Source organism: Diadema setosum, chromosome 22 (assembly GCF_964275005.1).
Source record: "Diadema setosum chromosome 22, eeDiaSeto1, whole genome shotgun sequence".
NCBI lineage: Eukaryota > Metazoa > Echinodermata > Echinoidea > Diadematoida > Diadematidae > Diadema > Diadema setosum.
Genome location: NC_092706.1, coordinates 11,933,381 through 11,949,504, shown reverse-complemented (window position 1 = coordinate 11,949,504; position 16,124 = coordinate 11,933,381). Strand labels below are relative to the sequence as shown.

The 16,124-nt window shown below is 37.0% G+C and overlaps 1 protein-coding gene across 1 annotated transcript; it reads left to right on the top strand.

Moving 5' to 3' along the window:
• Nucleotides 1-1,081: 1,081 nt before the first annotated feature.
• LOC140245022 (uncharacterized) lies at nt 1,082-16,058 on the top strand. The gene is made up of 15 exons (XM_072324612.1): nt 1,082-1,136; nt 1,468-1,545; nt 2,536-2,591; nt 3,785-3,989; nt 5,187-5,381; nt 6,121-6,321; nt 6,685-6,891; nt 8,194-8,291; nt 8,800-8,824; nt 9,984-10,069; nt 10,623-10,790; nt 11,382-11,598; nt 14,549-14,734; nt 15,296-15,405; nt 15,885-16,058. The coding sequence occupies exons 1-15, from the start codon at nt 1,082-1,084 to the stop codon at nt 16,056-16,058; spliced, it is 2,061 nt and encodes a 686-aa protein (XP_072180713.1).
• The last annotated feature ends 66 nt before the right edge of the window (nt 16,059-16,124 follow it).

Below are 16,124 nucleotides of genomic sequence, written 5' to 3'. Positions count from 1 at the left end.
TTCAGTCATTAATTTTGAGCTTACTTCCGCAATTTGTGCGGAAGACACCGCTACGTGGGACTTAATAGTATTCCTGTCTTACTCTGAACGAGGCATTTTGCTTTTGTGTGTCCCTACTTATAACGCGCGGGTATACTTCCTCTATCAACGAGAACGAAACAAGGGAGATTTCACAACGCAGGGACCTTTGCAGAACTCGTGATTTGCCATTCATTTATTCAAACTGATTCATTCATTCAGATTCATTTATTGTCCATTTAGGAAATTCTTTTTGTTGGCATATGGGCGTACACATAGGAATATCTACATACATGGTATACACATGCATTGAATGGTATGTATACACACGTTCGGTACAGTCATGCAGCACTTTCAAAACTCAGATCTTTTCCCCGCATATAACACGTATAAAGGTGAAATCAGACAAAAACCCCAACAACATTAGATAATTTATTAGGACCACGGAGTTCGTTGAAACTCGATTCGACTTTCTTTCCCCAACCTTCCATGTGCAACCTGATGTGTATTATCTTGTTAATTCAATTTCGATTTCAATTTTTATTTCATATTTCGACAAGAACATAGACATTAATTTTTGGTAACAGAAAATAAGGTGCGTAAAACTATGTAGGATGAAAAGAATGTACAATGATCGTAGCACCTTATGATAATTATACATTGTCATAAAACTGAAGTGATTGGAAGTAAGTAACTGTTAACATTAATTCCTTGTTAATTTCTATAAACACTATATTGAGATGTATAAAGCCACTTCCAAACATTCTTTTTTTTTTCTTTTTTGGAAAGGGCACTTTACAAATTTTTCATATTTGCAGTCATTATAATTACGATAAAATGCCGTTTTTATAGTAAAAACGTTTGTTTCAAAGATTAGATAGAGCAGTAGATTAGTCACTGTAAACATTTTACATTTTTGCGACTCTTCTTTAAAAGGCGGAGTGTCATTATGTAATGGAAAACAACTTTTTCTCTCTCTGTTTTCCCTCTCTCTTTGAACAGAAACATAGTTCGTTAACTTCCACTCTCTGATGTGCACAAGACAGTATTTTACCCACTCAAGATGAGAATACGTTCATTCGTCACCATGTTCACAGTGTGGACATGTGTCTACAATGGTAAGTTGTGTATTCTTAAGGTTAAGCATGTTAACTAATCTTCCACGCAGACCGTTTCGTTATTCCAACCCAAACAACACACAGATACACAGTCACCATAAACAGATTGTCACGCATGCGCACTACTACACTTCGTTATCTCTCTCTCTCTCTCTCTCTCTCTCTCTCTCTCATATTCACATATATATATATATATATATATATATATATATTTCTTTCTTTTTATCAACATTTCTGTAGTACATGCAAATTACTAAGACGTATATAAAGGTACCTAATCATATTCAAAATTGTTTCTAAATCTGATATCCAAATCTTCATGTCTAATTAGGTTATACTGCAGAGTCCTCGCCCGACGTTGGAGTATCGCCCATGGATGCCTTATCTGCCAAGGCCCGTTGCACTGAAGGTACGTCGGAAGAAAAGATCTCCATCTGTAGTTTTTTTAGAACTCCACTGGGTTGTAGATTTCGGCGTATGATAACGATAATGATGATAACGTCACTGATGAATATATCAACAGTTGTCATTATCTTTATGGAAAAAGATTGTTAGTGTTAACGTTGATGACAGTGATAACGGCACTTGAATAATGTTGATAATTCAAATGTGGTATCTGACATCTCAATAAAGATAACAGAATAGCCTAATGTTGGGACTGCTCTCCCTGCCATTATCATTACCGAAGCATTCGATCATAACCATCAATAGAAACATTACTAATACAGATTAATTCTCTATGGTAATTTGTAACGCACGTAGCTATGTCACAGATGTATGCAAACATAGCCTTCAGTGCCATATGTATACATTATGTTTGATGATATTACTGGAAAAAACAAGGATAGAATTGTAGATGATATGCCATACAGAGAATAAATCAAATCAAATCTAATCTAATCAAATTAGATCAAATTGACTAAATCCCCCAATTTTGAGATTACTCTGTGATGGTCATTTTTAGTTGGGGCAAGTGGGTGCCTTTGTTATTTTCCTCCAATTTTGTATCACTGATAATCAACCACATTGTTTCAACTACCCGATGTTCAAATTCAGGTAGCTTTTTTTTTTTATAAGCACTAAGTTTTTTACGTTGTCCACAATGATAAATGTATAGTCAAAATGATGTTTGATGAAATTTGATGAAATGATGAAATGTTTGTAGGCCTACTCGTTATTTTTGTTACGCTCCATTTCGTCCAGATTGTAGCGATCGAATGTAACATTAATTTTGTTGTGATCATTGTGAAAGTAAGTTCCAATCAAATCTGAAGTCGAGTCAGTTCCCAACAAACTGGCATTTACTCAAGGAGGAGCGACATTTGTTTTTGTCTAGATACACGTCAATATTGCCGATTTGAAGTAGAATTCTCTGTGTTCAATTCATTTTGTTATCCAGCCGAAATCGACAAATTTGACGAGAGCACATATCTGTCTGTTCCACATGTTGGACAGGTAAGAGAAACCAAGAATGGAAGCTAGTTTCTTCCCTCTTAGGAGGAAATCATGTCTGTGTTCTACTTTATGGGAATAAAATCAGAAACAAACAGAACAGTATTAAAACTCTAGCCTGGCTAAACATAAAAAAATAATAGACATTCGGTAAGACAGTTTAATTCATAAAACAGATACTGGTCAGAATTACTCTTGCAAATTAGATAAATTGATGACGTCCTCTCGCCACAAATCTTCACACTGGCTTTGATACCAAAATTTACTAAATTCTTCAAAATGACTTCAGGTAGAATAAATTTTACCCTCATCTTGAAAATTACCATCTCGTATACAAATGTATATGATCTCTACATAACGATATGACTGTAGCATCACGTTCTTCCAAAGCTGCAAATGATTTAGCTATGATATTTCTTTTTTTAAACGAGGGCCTGCAATTGCCAAATTGTCGACAGCAGTTAGTTTTATTACTGTTTATTTTCAGTTTCTTTGAGAGAGCTGTGAAGTGAGGACATAATAATAATAGTAATACCAATAGTAATAATGATGATGATGATGATAATAATAATAATAATAATAATAATAATAATAATAATAATAATAATAATAATGATAATAATAATATCTTCTTAATCAAGGGTAGCCTCTTCAGTGTTGCCACTGTTCAACCAGACTGGGCCCTGCCATTATTATTACCCCAGCGATGCCAGGTATATCCATTTATACACCTGGGTCGAGAGGGACATTGTGGGTTAAAACATCTTGTCCATGGATGTAGGCACTTGGTGGGAATCGAACTCGGGTCCTCCGTTTGGGAGTCGGGAGTCTTATCCACTATGCCTCACAAAAATCACCCTATTCACTTTGAATATGTGTTTGCGACCGATGTCGCCTTCGTAAATGAGCAGTTAAAAGTGATTTCTGAGATGCTGAAACTTTTTAACATTTTGATTTTCTCCTTTCAAATTTACCAGCTTTAGGGACTTTGATACAGGAAGCAAAAAAAAAAAGTTGATAAATCTTGTGAGGAAATATTGACGTATTTTGATGAAAAGTCAATGTGGAATATTGTTGCCCTTTTAATCACCACAAATACAGATAAGTTAAACTTGTTACCATTCCTTTGGTACGTGCATAACTACAAATTTAAATGCAAGGGTATGTTTTGCCTACTGTTGATGATCTTTCCCCAGGTGTATAGTTGCTGTCGTCGGATAAAGTATATCGTGTACGGTCGAGTTCACAGCATCCAAGATCCATGGGTGTACGACGCTAAGGTGACCGACGCACTGACAAGGGTAGCGTGCGTCGCTAGACATGCCGACAGTATCCATGAAGCGGCAGACAAGGGCGCCGACTACTTGGTGGATCATCTGAATGACCTTGGAATCATCAAAGGTAGGACGGGCAGCCGGAAATGACGGCTTTGAGGTCACATCTTTTCCTCTCTTTTTTTTTTTTTTTTCGTCTTCACATTTTTTTTTCTTCATTTCACTATTGAAATCGACATCTTTCCCCGATTACTGTGGGATCGTGATCTAACAGTTTGTAGGTTCGCTATCATGTCGTCCGGTCGGATAAATCAAAACTCCACTTCATGTTCAAATGAAAGATTTAAAAGAATAATGATAATGAAACAAAAACAGAATATGGCAATGTCATTTACATCTGACTGTACAGGAAATACACTGTCATGGCATATCAAACTTTCCCTTGGGGAGAAAAAAAAAAGATTAAAGCGAAACGGACTCAGATCTCAAGGGGGCGCTGTTGCCTCTACCCACGTGTACGCGTCTGCCGTGTTATGAACGTCCGCATAAAACTGATGGTGAGTATGTCGAAAATGGTCGAAATATGTCAATCTCAATTAGTCTCTTGATTTGGCTGTTGCTCCTGGCTTGCTCCACCTATACTAGACAGAAATTTATCAGAGACAGAGTCTGCTTGCTAGCTAGCCGCGAGAACTTGCTTATATAGATGCATATGAAAGGTTTATACTATAGTCTACTTTTAGATTAGAACTGTATCTTCAAAATATCGAAATGATCGGTCCAGTCCAACTACGTGCCATACTTAGGGTACGTACAGCGAATCATGAACGACTATTGAACCTGCATAAATAAGAGCACACGTAATACTTCCGGGATTGCGTTAACTGTAGTTTAACATGGTCGATCTTCGCAATAAAGATGGCAGCGAACATCATGGCATTCAACAGCGCCCTCATGAATTCATGGATCCATGCCCCTTTAATAATCACACTCGCGTATGCAAATGAGGAGGTGATGATGTGACCATCTTGCAAATTTCATATCTCTTGTAAACAAATTGTCACCCTAGTGTAGAGATATGAAACAAGATGGAGATATGGTGCTTTGTTCGGATAGAGATCAATATTGTTTCTAGAGGGTTTATCATATATCAGATCTTATAGTTATAGCAAGGGCATGTCATATAGCAACCGGAGAAATGAAATTGGGACTCTATAGATCACACATTTTTGAGTGAAGTGGCACCACTTGCGTGCTAAAGCGATGTAGGTACCCATGCATATCTTTTACCCATCTACCTATCTCGCACTTTTCTCGCTGGAAGGTACTTCATGCTCCGTCGACTACCTCCCATCCGGCATCTCTTCCACGGACCCAAGCTGCATGCCCGGTGCGAGAGTACCGTGTGGAAGCACATGTCACTTTACCTGCGTTAGTCCTTTCGACCAGCTAGTGGGCGAGTCGTCCGTGCAGTGTTGTGACAATGCGACTTACGTCTCTAGCATTCCAACTTGCCAAGGTATGGTGACTGATTAGTCTGTATGTATGACGTCATCAAACAACTTAGACAACGACCCCCCCCCCCAAAAAAAAAAAGAAAAAAAAAAAAAAGAATGGCTTATATTCGAAAAACGAAATGAAATGAAAGGCTATCCAATATAGAAAATATAATGCAATGCAATCCTCTAGACTGAAAAATAAACAATATGCTCCATGAAAGTAAGATTCCTCGGTTATTAAAGTGGAAAATATAACTTCGTAAATAACGCTGAGGAATGTAAGGCCTAATTGATATTGGGCTTAGGAGTGTTTGTCTGTACAGGTAAATCTATGTGTGCGGACTTTTACCTTTAGCATGCAAAACAAGTTCAGAATCAGAAAAAAAAAAGACCCGAGTCTACGACATTTGCAAGGAAAATCAAGATTTCTTTTTTTTGTGTGTGTGTGTGTGCGTAAGTCTGTAAGTGTGACATTGTAATTTTGTGTGTATAAACCTAAAGACATCTTCTTCTTTTTTTAAATACAAAAGCCTCACAAAGACACTTAATTCATAATCAATATCAATTTATATTTACGCATTCTTGTTCTAATTGAATGAATGATGTCAGAAATATCGCTCAAATAATATCGAATGATAATATCTAACCAATGTTTGACAAAAACTCGCACTTCTTACCAGGGAATGTCGCCGCAGTGTATTCGCAGTTAGGTGTGGTTACGTTAGGAAATTCACTTTGACTATTTTTCGGTTATGGCAGCGAGGCGATGCAAGCTCCCGCCGGAGTTTACCGAGGGTCTCGGGACCACCGACGGGCTCTGTCTCCCAGATGACTGGATCGACGCGGACACCACGTGCAATTTCAAATGCGATCCCGGCTACACGCTGATTGGCCGAGCACAGATCACGTGCCGCAGCGACGGTCTCCTTTCGTGGCAACTGCCTTACTGCCAACGACAAGGTATGATAAAGTTTCTTATATAAACGATAGTGAATGTAAAATGATTATTATGATTAAACTTTCTGTAAACGATGCTAATAACACCATTAAATGTCATTATTCAAGCATAGCTGCCCATAATGAAGCTCTAGAGACAGCACTTTGCACTTCACAGCTGCTCTGTAGACACATTATGAGGTGTTGCACCGACGTGGATATTAAAGGCAAAGACAAGATAATGTACATGTAGAACACTAGATCAATAATGAGTTGAATCAAGAAACTGGAATCAAACTCACTTGTTGTGAGTTGTTGCAACACTAGATATTTTTTCCATGATGAACACAGCAATTGTCCATTTGTCCCCCATAATCCATGTGTTAGAAAAAGCTCCAACCACACCAACATCTGCAGCCGCGGGAAAAACGACGCAACTGAAGTCCGTCACAGGATCAAAGCCATTGACAGATGCAGTCACTTCCACGCTTTCTCGGACTCCTTCTTCCTCCGTTGTCATGGTAACGACCCATGAGGCATCCTCTAAAAGAGCGACGGAGATAAAACACCACTCTCAAGGAGATACTGTAAAAGGTCGGTACATTCATGGTAAACTCAATCTAACCCGTGATGCCCCTCATGGTTTTCCTTCCTTCATTTACGCATCAATGCCAAGTTTCGCAGGTTTTAAAATCTTTGAGGAATGGTAATTATATAAGGGTTGAAAGAAGGTAGAAGTGTAATGAAAACATCTTTCACGTTGACTCTTGAAATCCGAATGAAGCGATATAAGTGAGAAAACACGTCAAAATGCTGGAAGCCTCATTCATTATTTTGTCCTTGTTATCTCATGACATCCTCTAGAAACTAGTATGATGAAAATAGATATCTCACTCACTATTGCAGTTTCCTATATCATGTATTCATTGAAGTTAAATCAGGAAAAGTCAGAGTTGTTATTTATTGGTTCCAAGGTTCTACTTGACAAGGTTAGTCTTCCTTCTTTAACGGTTGACAATGATGTGGTTATTGCTCCATCTAAATCATGTAGAAATCTTGGAATATTATTTGATTCTACAATGTCCATGTCTGTTCAGATCTCTGCTGTCTGTAAATCCGTGAGATATCAGTTACGCAATTTGGGCATTATTCGCAAGTATTTAACTCGTTCAGCCACAGAAAAAATAGTTCATGCTCTTATATCATCCCGACTTGACTTTGGTAATGCACTCCTATTTCAGCTACCACAATCTCAACTTTCACGGTTACAAAAATTGCAAAATTCAGCAGCCCGCATTGTTACCCTTACCAGGAGAAATACTCACATTACCCCTGTTTTGTCCTCATTGCATTGGTTACCTGTTGAATCTCGCATTGTATTTAAACTATGACTATTTGTTTTTCATTGCATACATGGATCTGCCCCAGAGTACAATGTTAATTTACTGACATTTTATAATCCTTCCAGATGTTTAAGGTCATACGATTGTAGATTGCTTGTTGTTCCAAAAACGAAGAAATCATGGGGGGATCGGTCGTTCGGTTTGCACATGCTGGACCTTACCTGTGGAATCAGTTGCCTCAAGCTATCCGTCACATTTCGAATGTTGACTCCTTTAAAGTTGCCCTCAAGACTCATTTGTTCATGACCATTTTCCAGTAGAATTGTATATTATGATGTATATTTTTTCATTATCATTATTGTGTCATTCATTTTCATGTGCATGTTTGTGTAAGGATTTTTGTATTTCATGACTTACTTCTTCTACTGCGCCTTGAGCACGTTAACTATGTTCATGTGGAACTGGCGCATTATAAGTACCCTGTATCATTATTATTATTATTATTATACATTATGCATGTCATTTTGAACTATCACATTTCCACCATCTGCAGCCAAAATTCATCCATTGTACATCATTGTACCAGTCATCGCTGTCGTATTTTCAGTTATTCTCTTTGTCGCTGGAAGACATTGGAGGAAGAAAAGCAAGGTAAGATTTGATGAAGGGGATTTAACTATCTTACCTTGGCGTGATGATTATATGTTTGATTTGTTTGAAACACCGTGTAAAATTATGTACCAATAGAAAGGTTCCTTGTAATGGTAGCAAGAAGTCAATTCTAACTGACTATATCTTCATACATCTTGATGTTTCTGCATCGAATATAACATTATATTTAAACGCTTACGCGCTATAGAAAGCACTTGTGATTAGGTAAACTATTAGGTAAATTCGGGTGAAAGGCATGCTGAAATGAATCTCGGAAATGATGTCAGTCCTATTGCTGCCATGTTTGTTTAGGGCCTTCTGTCGGAAATATCCTCTGTCACTGCAAATGAGGACGAATGAAAACGATCAAGTATAGATGACTTCACATTTACTTTTGTTCTGGATAATTTTATTTTAGAAAATTTGCGAAGCTGCTCTTAGGAAAACACAGAAAATAGAAAACAGTGCAATTAATTTCCATGCCGTCTCATTCTAATTCAACTTACAGAGTGGCAATAAAGACCTGTACAAAGGTAAGAAAAAAAAATCACAAATGCAAATCTCTTTAGAATGTTATGTGTCACAGAATAATACTTAATCCTTAGTAGTTGCAAACTTTTTGAATTAAAGTGATGTCTAGCACCAGATCAATAGAATATGTAGATTCCTCGCAAATATGATAACATTACGATAGAGTGGTTAGCAATTTATAAAGATTGGTTTCCTTTCACCATGACGACAAATGAAACTTTGTCACGTCATCACACTATATTTTGGTAATAAAATGTTGAAAAGAATGATATCATTTCTTTTGATTTTCAATTTTCTTGGAGAACATGTCGTAATCTTCCTCCATTCAACTCATGACGATAATGTTCCCTTAAGTCTGAACTAAGAGGAACAGAGGAAGCGACAATGTCGCACCTCATTCTTCGTCACAATTATATATATTTTCAGTTTCTCATCAAAAAGTTTTCTTCTTTATAGACGTAACATTATTTTTTAAAGAATGTATCCCTTATTGTAAGATTACTGTTTGGAATATTCACGGAAAATTTCAACTTTGGTGAAGATATAAATGGACTGCATATATAAGATGTGAATGTCCTGACTGTTTTTGTTCTATTTTCGTACTCCGGCGATCATTGGTTTTCATAGAGTCACATTTCCTGGTTAAAACTCTTTGACCGGTTCTGCTTTTTGATGTAGGTGTAGGTAAAGTTGAATCGCAAGAGATCAATATTGAGAATATTATACAAGCAAAACCTTAAAAAAAGAATCTCCGTAACAACGAATGCATCCATTTCAATGTTGCTATTACTGCGTAATTCAGTTGTTATTATACATTTTGTTTAGCATGTTTGAGAGTATATTTCACTGCCCTGTTGTCATGTTTATTAAGATGTTTTGACTGTGTTCATTTCTCAGAAGACATCTTCGCTCAAGTACTGACAAAACCATTTTGACATAGACTCTAGTCTGGGATACTAATAATCTGCCATGCAAAATCAACAAAAAATGCTCCATTACATATTTGAATGTTCTTAAGACACTTCTTAAAAAGTAACATGCTTTTATTGTTGTATCTCCCTGTGAAAGTGCTAAAGTTGCAAGACAATATTCCTGTAAACAGATCTATAAATGTACGAATGTAATGTCTGTTCTTACATCAATTTCTTTTCATTTCACAAGGCGTGTGTCCCGACAGCGACGGCTACTACACGCATCACAAGGTGCGAAAAACGGACCCATTCCCGGGGCAGCTGAACACACTAGAGGTAAGGAAACATAAACCCACATCCATTTTATTCAGTTATGATATGAAGTATAGTGCCAAATTTAGAAACGTAAAGGCATCGAGAATCTCTTCAATAATGGTCTCTCTTTGCTCAAGTCGACCACTAAAGTAAATTGAGTAAAATCACATAAAATAGATGTAGTAGTAGAAGCGTCCAACTTCTCAAACTCGGATATAAATTTGATGGCATCTATAAGGATTGCTCATTTTTTTTTCTCGCAAAACAGTAATATTAGTTACAATCGCATATGCAAATTAGTGGCGATGATGACGTCAGTGCCTCAAGTGCTTCCCATTGGTCCTTCTTCGAAGTGATACTTGTGAGGAACTGACGTCATCGCCTCTGGTCAATGTCTAATTTGCGTATGGAATTGACATGTGACACTCTTGCCTGATGAGAAGAGAACTTGGTTTTACTGATTATTTTTTTTTCTAGCTTTCAATGAGGATTTTTAAGTTGCGATTCGTTTATAGTAATTGAAATGGCATGCTGAAAAGTGATTTGATCTCTTCACACTTTTCTCTCCTTTTAGAGTTATGACATGTCCCACCCCAAGAAAGGTATTGCATTCATCCTAAACAACAACAACTTTCCCGGAGGGAATCTGAGGGCGGGCTCTCATATTGACGTCACAAACGTGCGTCACGTGTTTCGGGAGCTGGGCTACCAACCAGAAGTTTGCGAGAGTCTAACATCGGAAGTAAGTGAAATTCTATCAGTTGTACGATATGGCAAAAAACAAACAAACAAACAAACAAAAACGCTGTATTAACTTGCAAGCCTTTCTCTGTCTCCTAACATGTAAGTAAGCTCTTGATGAGATTCGTGCTTCAAAGCGCTAGTTTAAAATTCGTTTCATGCAAGTTCACAGTCGATAAGTAACAAAATAGCTTCCAGGTTACTCTTGCCGTACAAACTTGCGGTAATTTCATAAAGTCCATCGCAGGTTTGTTTGTTTGTCTGTATGTTTTATTTGATTTGTTTATCTGTTTGAGTCTGCCAGGCTCACTTTGCTATACTTATGTACCATCCTGTTTTCCACACTTATCGTATAAGTTAGCACACACACATGAATACTATGTTCTTTTTATGATTTCTATTTGTTAATTATTCTAGACGCTTTTACGCTTTCAAGTGGTACTTTGTGATATTTGTTTATGGAATTTGCTGTCCTTTTATCGGAACATGCGGAAGAATAGCCACACGGTGTGTGTTTGCCATGTTAATAATGATCACCGGAGCAGTAATTTCAAAAATGATAGTGAACATCAACCCTTTTCCTGACGTGTAGCAACTGAAAACGGCGCTAAGCGAACTCATCCTCCGCATGGAAGCGAGCCACACTTCCTTGGTGCTGTACCTAATGACGACGGGCAACGAACAGGGAGTGGTCGGAACCGACGGCAACTTCGTCAGCATCGACGACATCAAGGACAATTTCTCGGCTGAGAACTGCGCCGTACTCCAGAACAAACCGAAAATCATCTTTCTCCAGACAGTCCCTTGGGGTAAATAATCAAAATAATCAAAAGCAATTGAAAAAAAAATCTAGCAGCAGACGCCACAAGCAATAAATAAAACAAAAAACTAGAGAAAAAGTTAAGACCCATTTTGCAAGGGTCCTTGTAATTGTTCATTGTAAGCATATCACCTGATGACACATTTTAAAAAAGAAAATAGAATTTACCGAAATGATCCCAAAATTGGCTTGAAGATGTGAAATAGTTGGAAGACAGCCATGAAGCGATTTTAAACTTATTTCCAAGAAAAGTGTGGTATGTGAAAACTTTTACTCAAAAGATTCAGATTCAGATTCAGATTCAGATTTATTCAACACTTTCAGTAAAAAACAAACAAACTGGAGAATACAGAAAATTGACAACACCATAATAACAAGAAAAGAATGATCACAGTAAGCATCAGTACGAAAATACAATACATGTACATTTGAAAGTGTTCGGAGACAGACAGAAAGGCTATGCCTTATATAAAAGTCCTGTCCCCATACTATTTCATTCATAAGATATTAAAGTATTGAATGAATACATTTCTTTATGAGTTAATACACACATACATACGCGCACACACACACATACACACACTGACATATTTTACAAGAAAAAAGTTTATCACACCATTTCGGCATACTGATTTAAAACATGTAATCTTAATTTTCTCTTAAACACATTCAGCGATGAACTCTGTCTTATTTCGACCGGAATAGCATTCCAAATTTTGGGTCCATTAAAAAATATAGAATTATATGATGGCATAGTTCTGGCATAAGGCAATGTAAATCTATCTTTGATTCTCATATCATATCTTCTATTATCACTCATTTGAAAATAGTTCATCAAACATTTTGGAAGCATCTTCCTAAAGCATAAGTACATAAAAATTGCACTTTGATAATAATATATATCATTAGATTTTAAGATCTTCAGATTAAAAAATATAGGCGATGTATGGGCAAGAAAATCACAGTGATGAATAATACGGACCAGCTTTTTCTGCAATAAAAACAATCTCCTGGCATTGGTCACACCTGAGTTTGCCCAAGCTATTGCACAGTAGTTTAGATGAGGTAATACGAGAGTATTATAAAGAAGAAGCAACACCTTTCTTGACAGAAATCGCAATCTATAAAATATCCCTACGTTTTTTGACAATCTATTGCAGACGACACCAGTATGTTCGTTCCAATTAAGTTTGTTATCAATTGTCACACCAAGGAATTTGATCGAACAAACTTGGTCAAAATTCAAATCTTTAACTACAATCTTAATATCGTTGACATCTATCTGTCTTTTCGTGAATACCATATAATTTGTTTTCTTTGCATTAAGAACAAGTTTATTACAGTCTAACCAATCAAAAAATTTCAGAAATTCTTTATTAAAATCATTTTGAAGTACAACTGGATCTCTACCCTTCATGAACATACTGGTGTCGTCCGCAAACATTATCAATTGCAAAGAATCTGAAACATTGCACATATCATTTATATATAACAAAAAAAAAAGCAAAGGACCAAGGATAGATCCTTGTGGCACACCACATCTTATTGTCATCATATCAGATTCAATATCATCATACACAACATATTGCTTTCTTCCACTTAAATAGCTGTGAAACCATTGTAGGTTCACTCCTCTTACACCATACAAATTAAGCTTTTGCAATAAAATTGAATGGTTTAATGAATCAAAGGCTTTACTCAAATCTAAAAAAAGACCAATCATTATTTCTTTATTATCAAAAGCGTCAGCGACCTTGTGTATAAATTCAACAATGGCAGAAGATGTAGAATGTCCAGCTCGAAAGCCAAATTGCTTATTACTAATTATATTGCACTTTTCCAAAAAAAACAGATAAACGATTATACACACATTTTTCTAATATCTTTGAGAAAAGAGGAAGAATAGATATAGGGCGATAATTACTAACTTCTTCTTTTGACCCTCCCTTATAAATTGGAATGACCTTAACAATTTTCATTTGATCTGGAACAATGCCCGATGTAAAAGATAAATTAATAATTGAACTCAATGGATAACATAAAATATGAATAACTTTTTTCAATATCATAACATCAACATTATCAAAACCATTACTCTTATTATTCTTGAATTTAGAAACAATGTCAATAACTTCTTTCGGGGTACATGGCAAAAAGAAAAGAGTAGATTGGTTTTTGTTGACATACCGCAAAAAATTACAAAAAAAAAAAAGCAACTCGCACAGGAGGATTTTGAGAAAGCCTTGACAGCTAGAGATTGAGAGTAGCAATTAAAACATTCATCATAATCATCATTATCATTATTTCATTAATATAGGTCTCTGATGCATCGAGATTGGTAGGGCCAACCTCGGGCCAGATCAATTATGTCTACTTTTCCCATACCCAGACAGCCCATCATGATGTACCTGACCCACTACACAGCCAATGAATAATACATGCAATATAATTGAGCCAATACATCATTTTATTTGTGTTTTTTTGTGTGATGACACCTTTTAATGATAATGGTAAAGATGATGATAACTAAGTAAAATGATGACGACAGATATAATGAAACACCGATAATGATAATCTCTGATATTCTATGGTCATGGTAATGATAATGGTCACAAAAATATGAGAATGATTGTGGGTGTGCGTGCACAAGTTTTCTGTTACCACCTTGCATGATTGATATCTTTTACCGATGTACCGTTGTTTGGAGCACTCTGTCTGCAGTCTTATCCCATTAACAACACAGTCTTCGCTCCCACCAACTTGCAAATCCTTCCCTTTTTGAAAGTCGATCCCATCATTTTTAACCATTTTTGTGCCAATGAGTCAAATGTACACAAATTGCACACACAAACCTATGGACTGGAAATAACCTTGGCACACGAAGGGTTAATGCGCTCCCAGCACTTACTGTAGATGACCAGGATGATTTTTTTTTTCAGACATAAGCCAACAAGAAATCGTAGGCGGCGCTATGCTCCAGAACTCGCTCAATCAGGCGACTGCTTCGGGAGAAAAACCCTCCGGAGAGGACCTGGCTCTCCGCGAGTCCGCCAGCAATCTGTGCGAGACGGACGGGTTCCTACGCGAGGGTGGAGACAACTACATCGTGCACGCCGACCTGGAGAGTGAGTACTTAACCACGTGACTTTTAAACCGGTTTATCCTCTCAGCGGTTGCATATCAAGATGTCATTACGTGTATCACAATATACAAACAGAATGCCAATGGTAATTGAGAGAATACTCTTAGACCAAACAAATCATTAAATGATATCGTTCTCTCTAAGAGAAAAAAAAAATCGAGTGAAAATGTTCATTCTTGAAGTAGTGAATAACAGCAAAGAGTGAATTTGGGGTGAAAATGTTCATTTTCACTTATTTCAGAGTGACTTCAGGGATCACTCGAGGATTTTGGAGTGATCCCTGAGGTCACTCCAAAATTAGTGAAAATGAACATTCTCACTCAAAATTCACTCCAATTTCACTCTAAATTCACTCTTTGCTGTTATTCACCCCTTCAAGAATGAAAATTTTTATTCGATTTTTTTTAGAGAGTTCGGATTAATCTCTGCAGTTAGCTATTTAACTTCATTTTCCAGATTCTATAAGTATTTCAAAATTGCCGCTCTGAATTCGAAATTCTGCCTCTCTGTACCTACTTTGATGCTAATTCTCACTCTATGACAGAGTACTTCTCGATGAGGCCTGGGGTGAACGGTTCTTGGTTCGTCCAAGTCCTGTCCGAGGAAATTCTCCTGAGGGCGCACTCCGATGATCTGGACGCCATTATGACTGGGGTATGAGAGTAATGATATACCGTGACTACTTTCATCAACTGACTGGGCGAGTGCTGGCAAAATCAACAAACATTATCGCATATATCAACTGATTTAAGACGTTTGTTGTGAAGATTATACCCGTAAATTTACAGGAAATTTTCTCGTGATTATTATTGTTCGTATCGTCTTTTCATTGAAACAGGTAGCTTACTTTGATTTCATATCATTTACGATCGATGGGACATTGAATGATTTGATCAAGGATAATTTATCGATCACGAGACTTGTGAAGTGTTGACGTTATGTCTTTCTTCATGGAATGGCATTGTTGGTATTTTTCTTTTCTGTACCAGTGTAAAATATGTCTATGACCAAAAAGAAAGACAATAACAGTGAAAGGTGTACTTTACACATTGGATTACTTCTATAGTTTTAAGAGTTTTTCGGTATCGTAACTTCTCTTAAAGTCCCTTTTTTCCCTCCCTCCCGACCTCCAGGTTACAAGGCGCGTGGCCAAAGATGTGCGCTCGCTCAACTTTGTGCAGCCGCCACAGATCATCAAGCAGGGCATTTGCCGACACATTTATTTCATGCCGAAATGTGAAGAGCGCCCTCCCGAGGATAGTCTTCAGCTTTGCGATGATGATGACGAGTTACTCATCCAAGTTTGAGACGTCTTAAAGCGAGGCTAGCAAGCTCCTCGAGCTGTGAACTCATTCCCTCACCACTAACAATCC

Excerpts from the sequence above, each read along its gene's own strand:
- LOC140245022 (XM_072324612.1), top strand. The coding sequence starts at position 1,082 with ATGAGAATACGTTCATTCGTCACCATGTTCACAGTGTGGACATGTGTC. Across the intron at positions 6,892-8,193 it reads TCAAGGAGATACTGTAAAAG|CCAAAATTCATCCATTGTAC; the intron begins GTCGGTACATTC and ends CACCATCTGCAG. Across the intron at positions 8,825-9,983 it reads CAATAAAGACCTGTACAAAG|GCGTGTGTCCCGACAGCGAC; the intron begins GTAAGAAAAAAA and ends TCATTTCACAAG.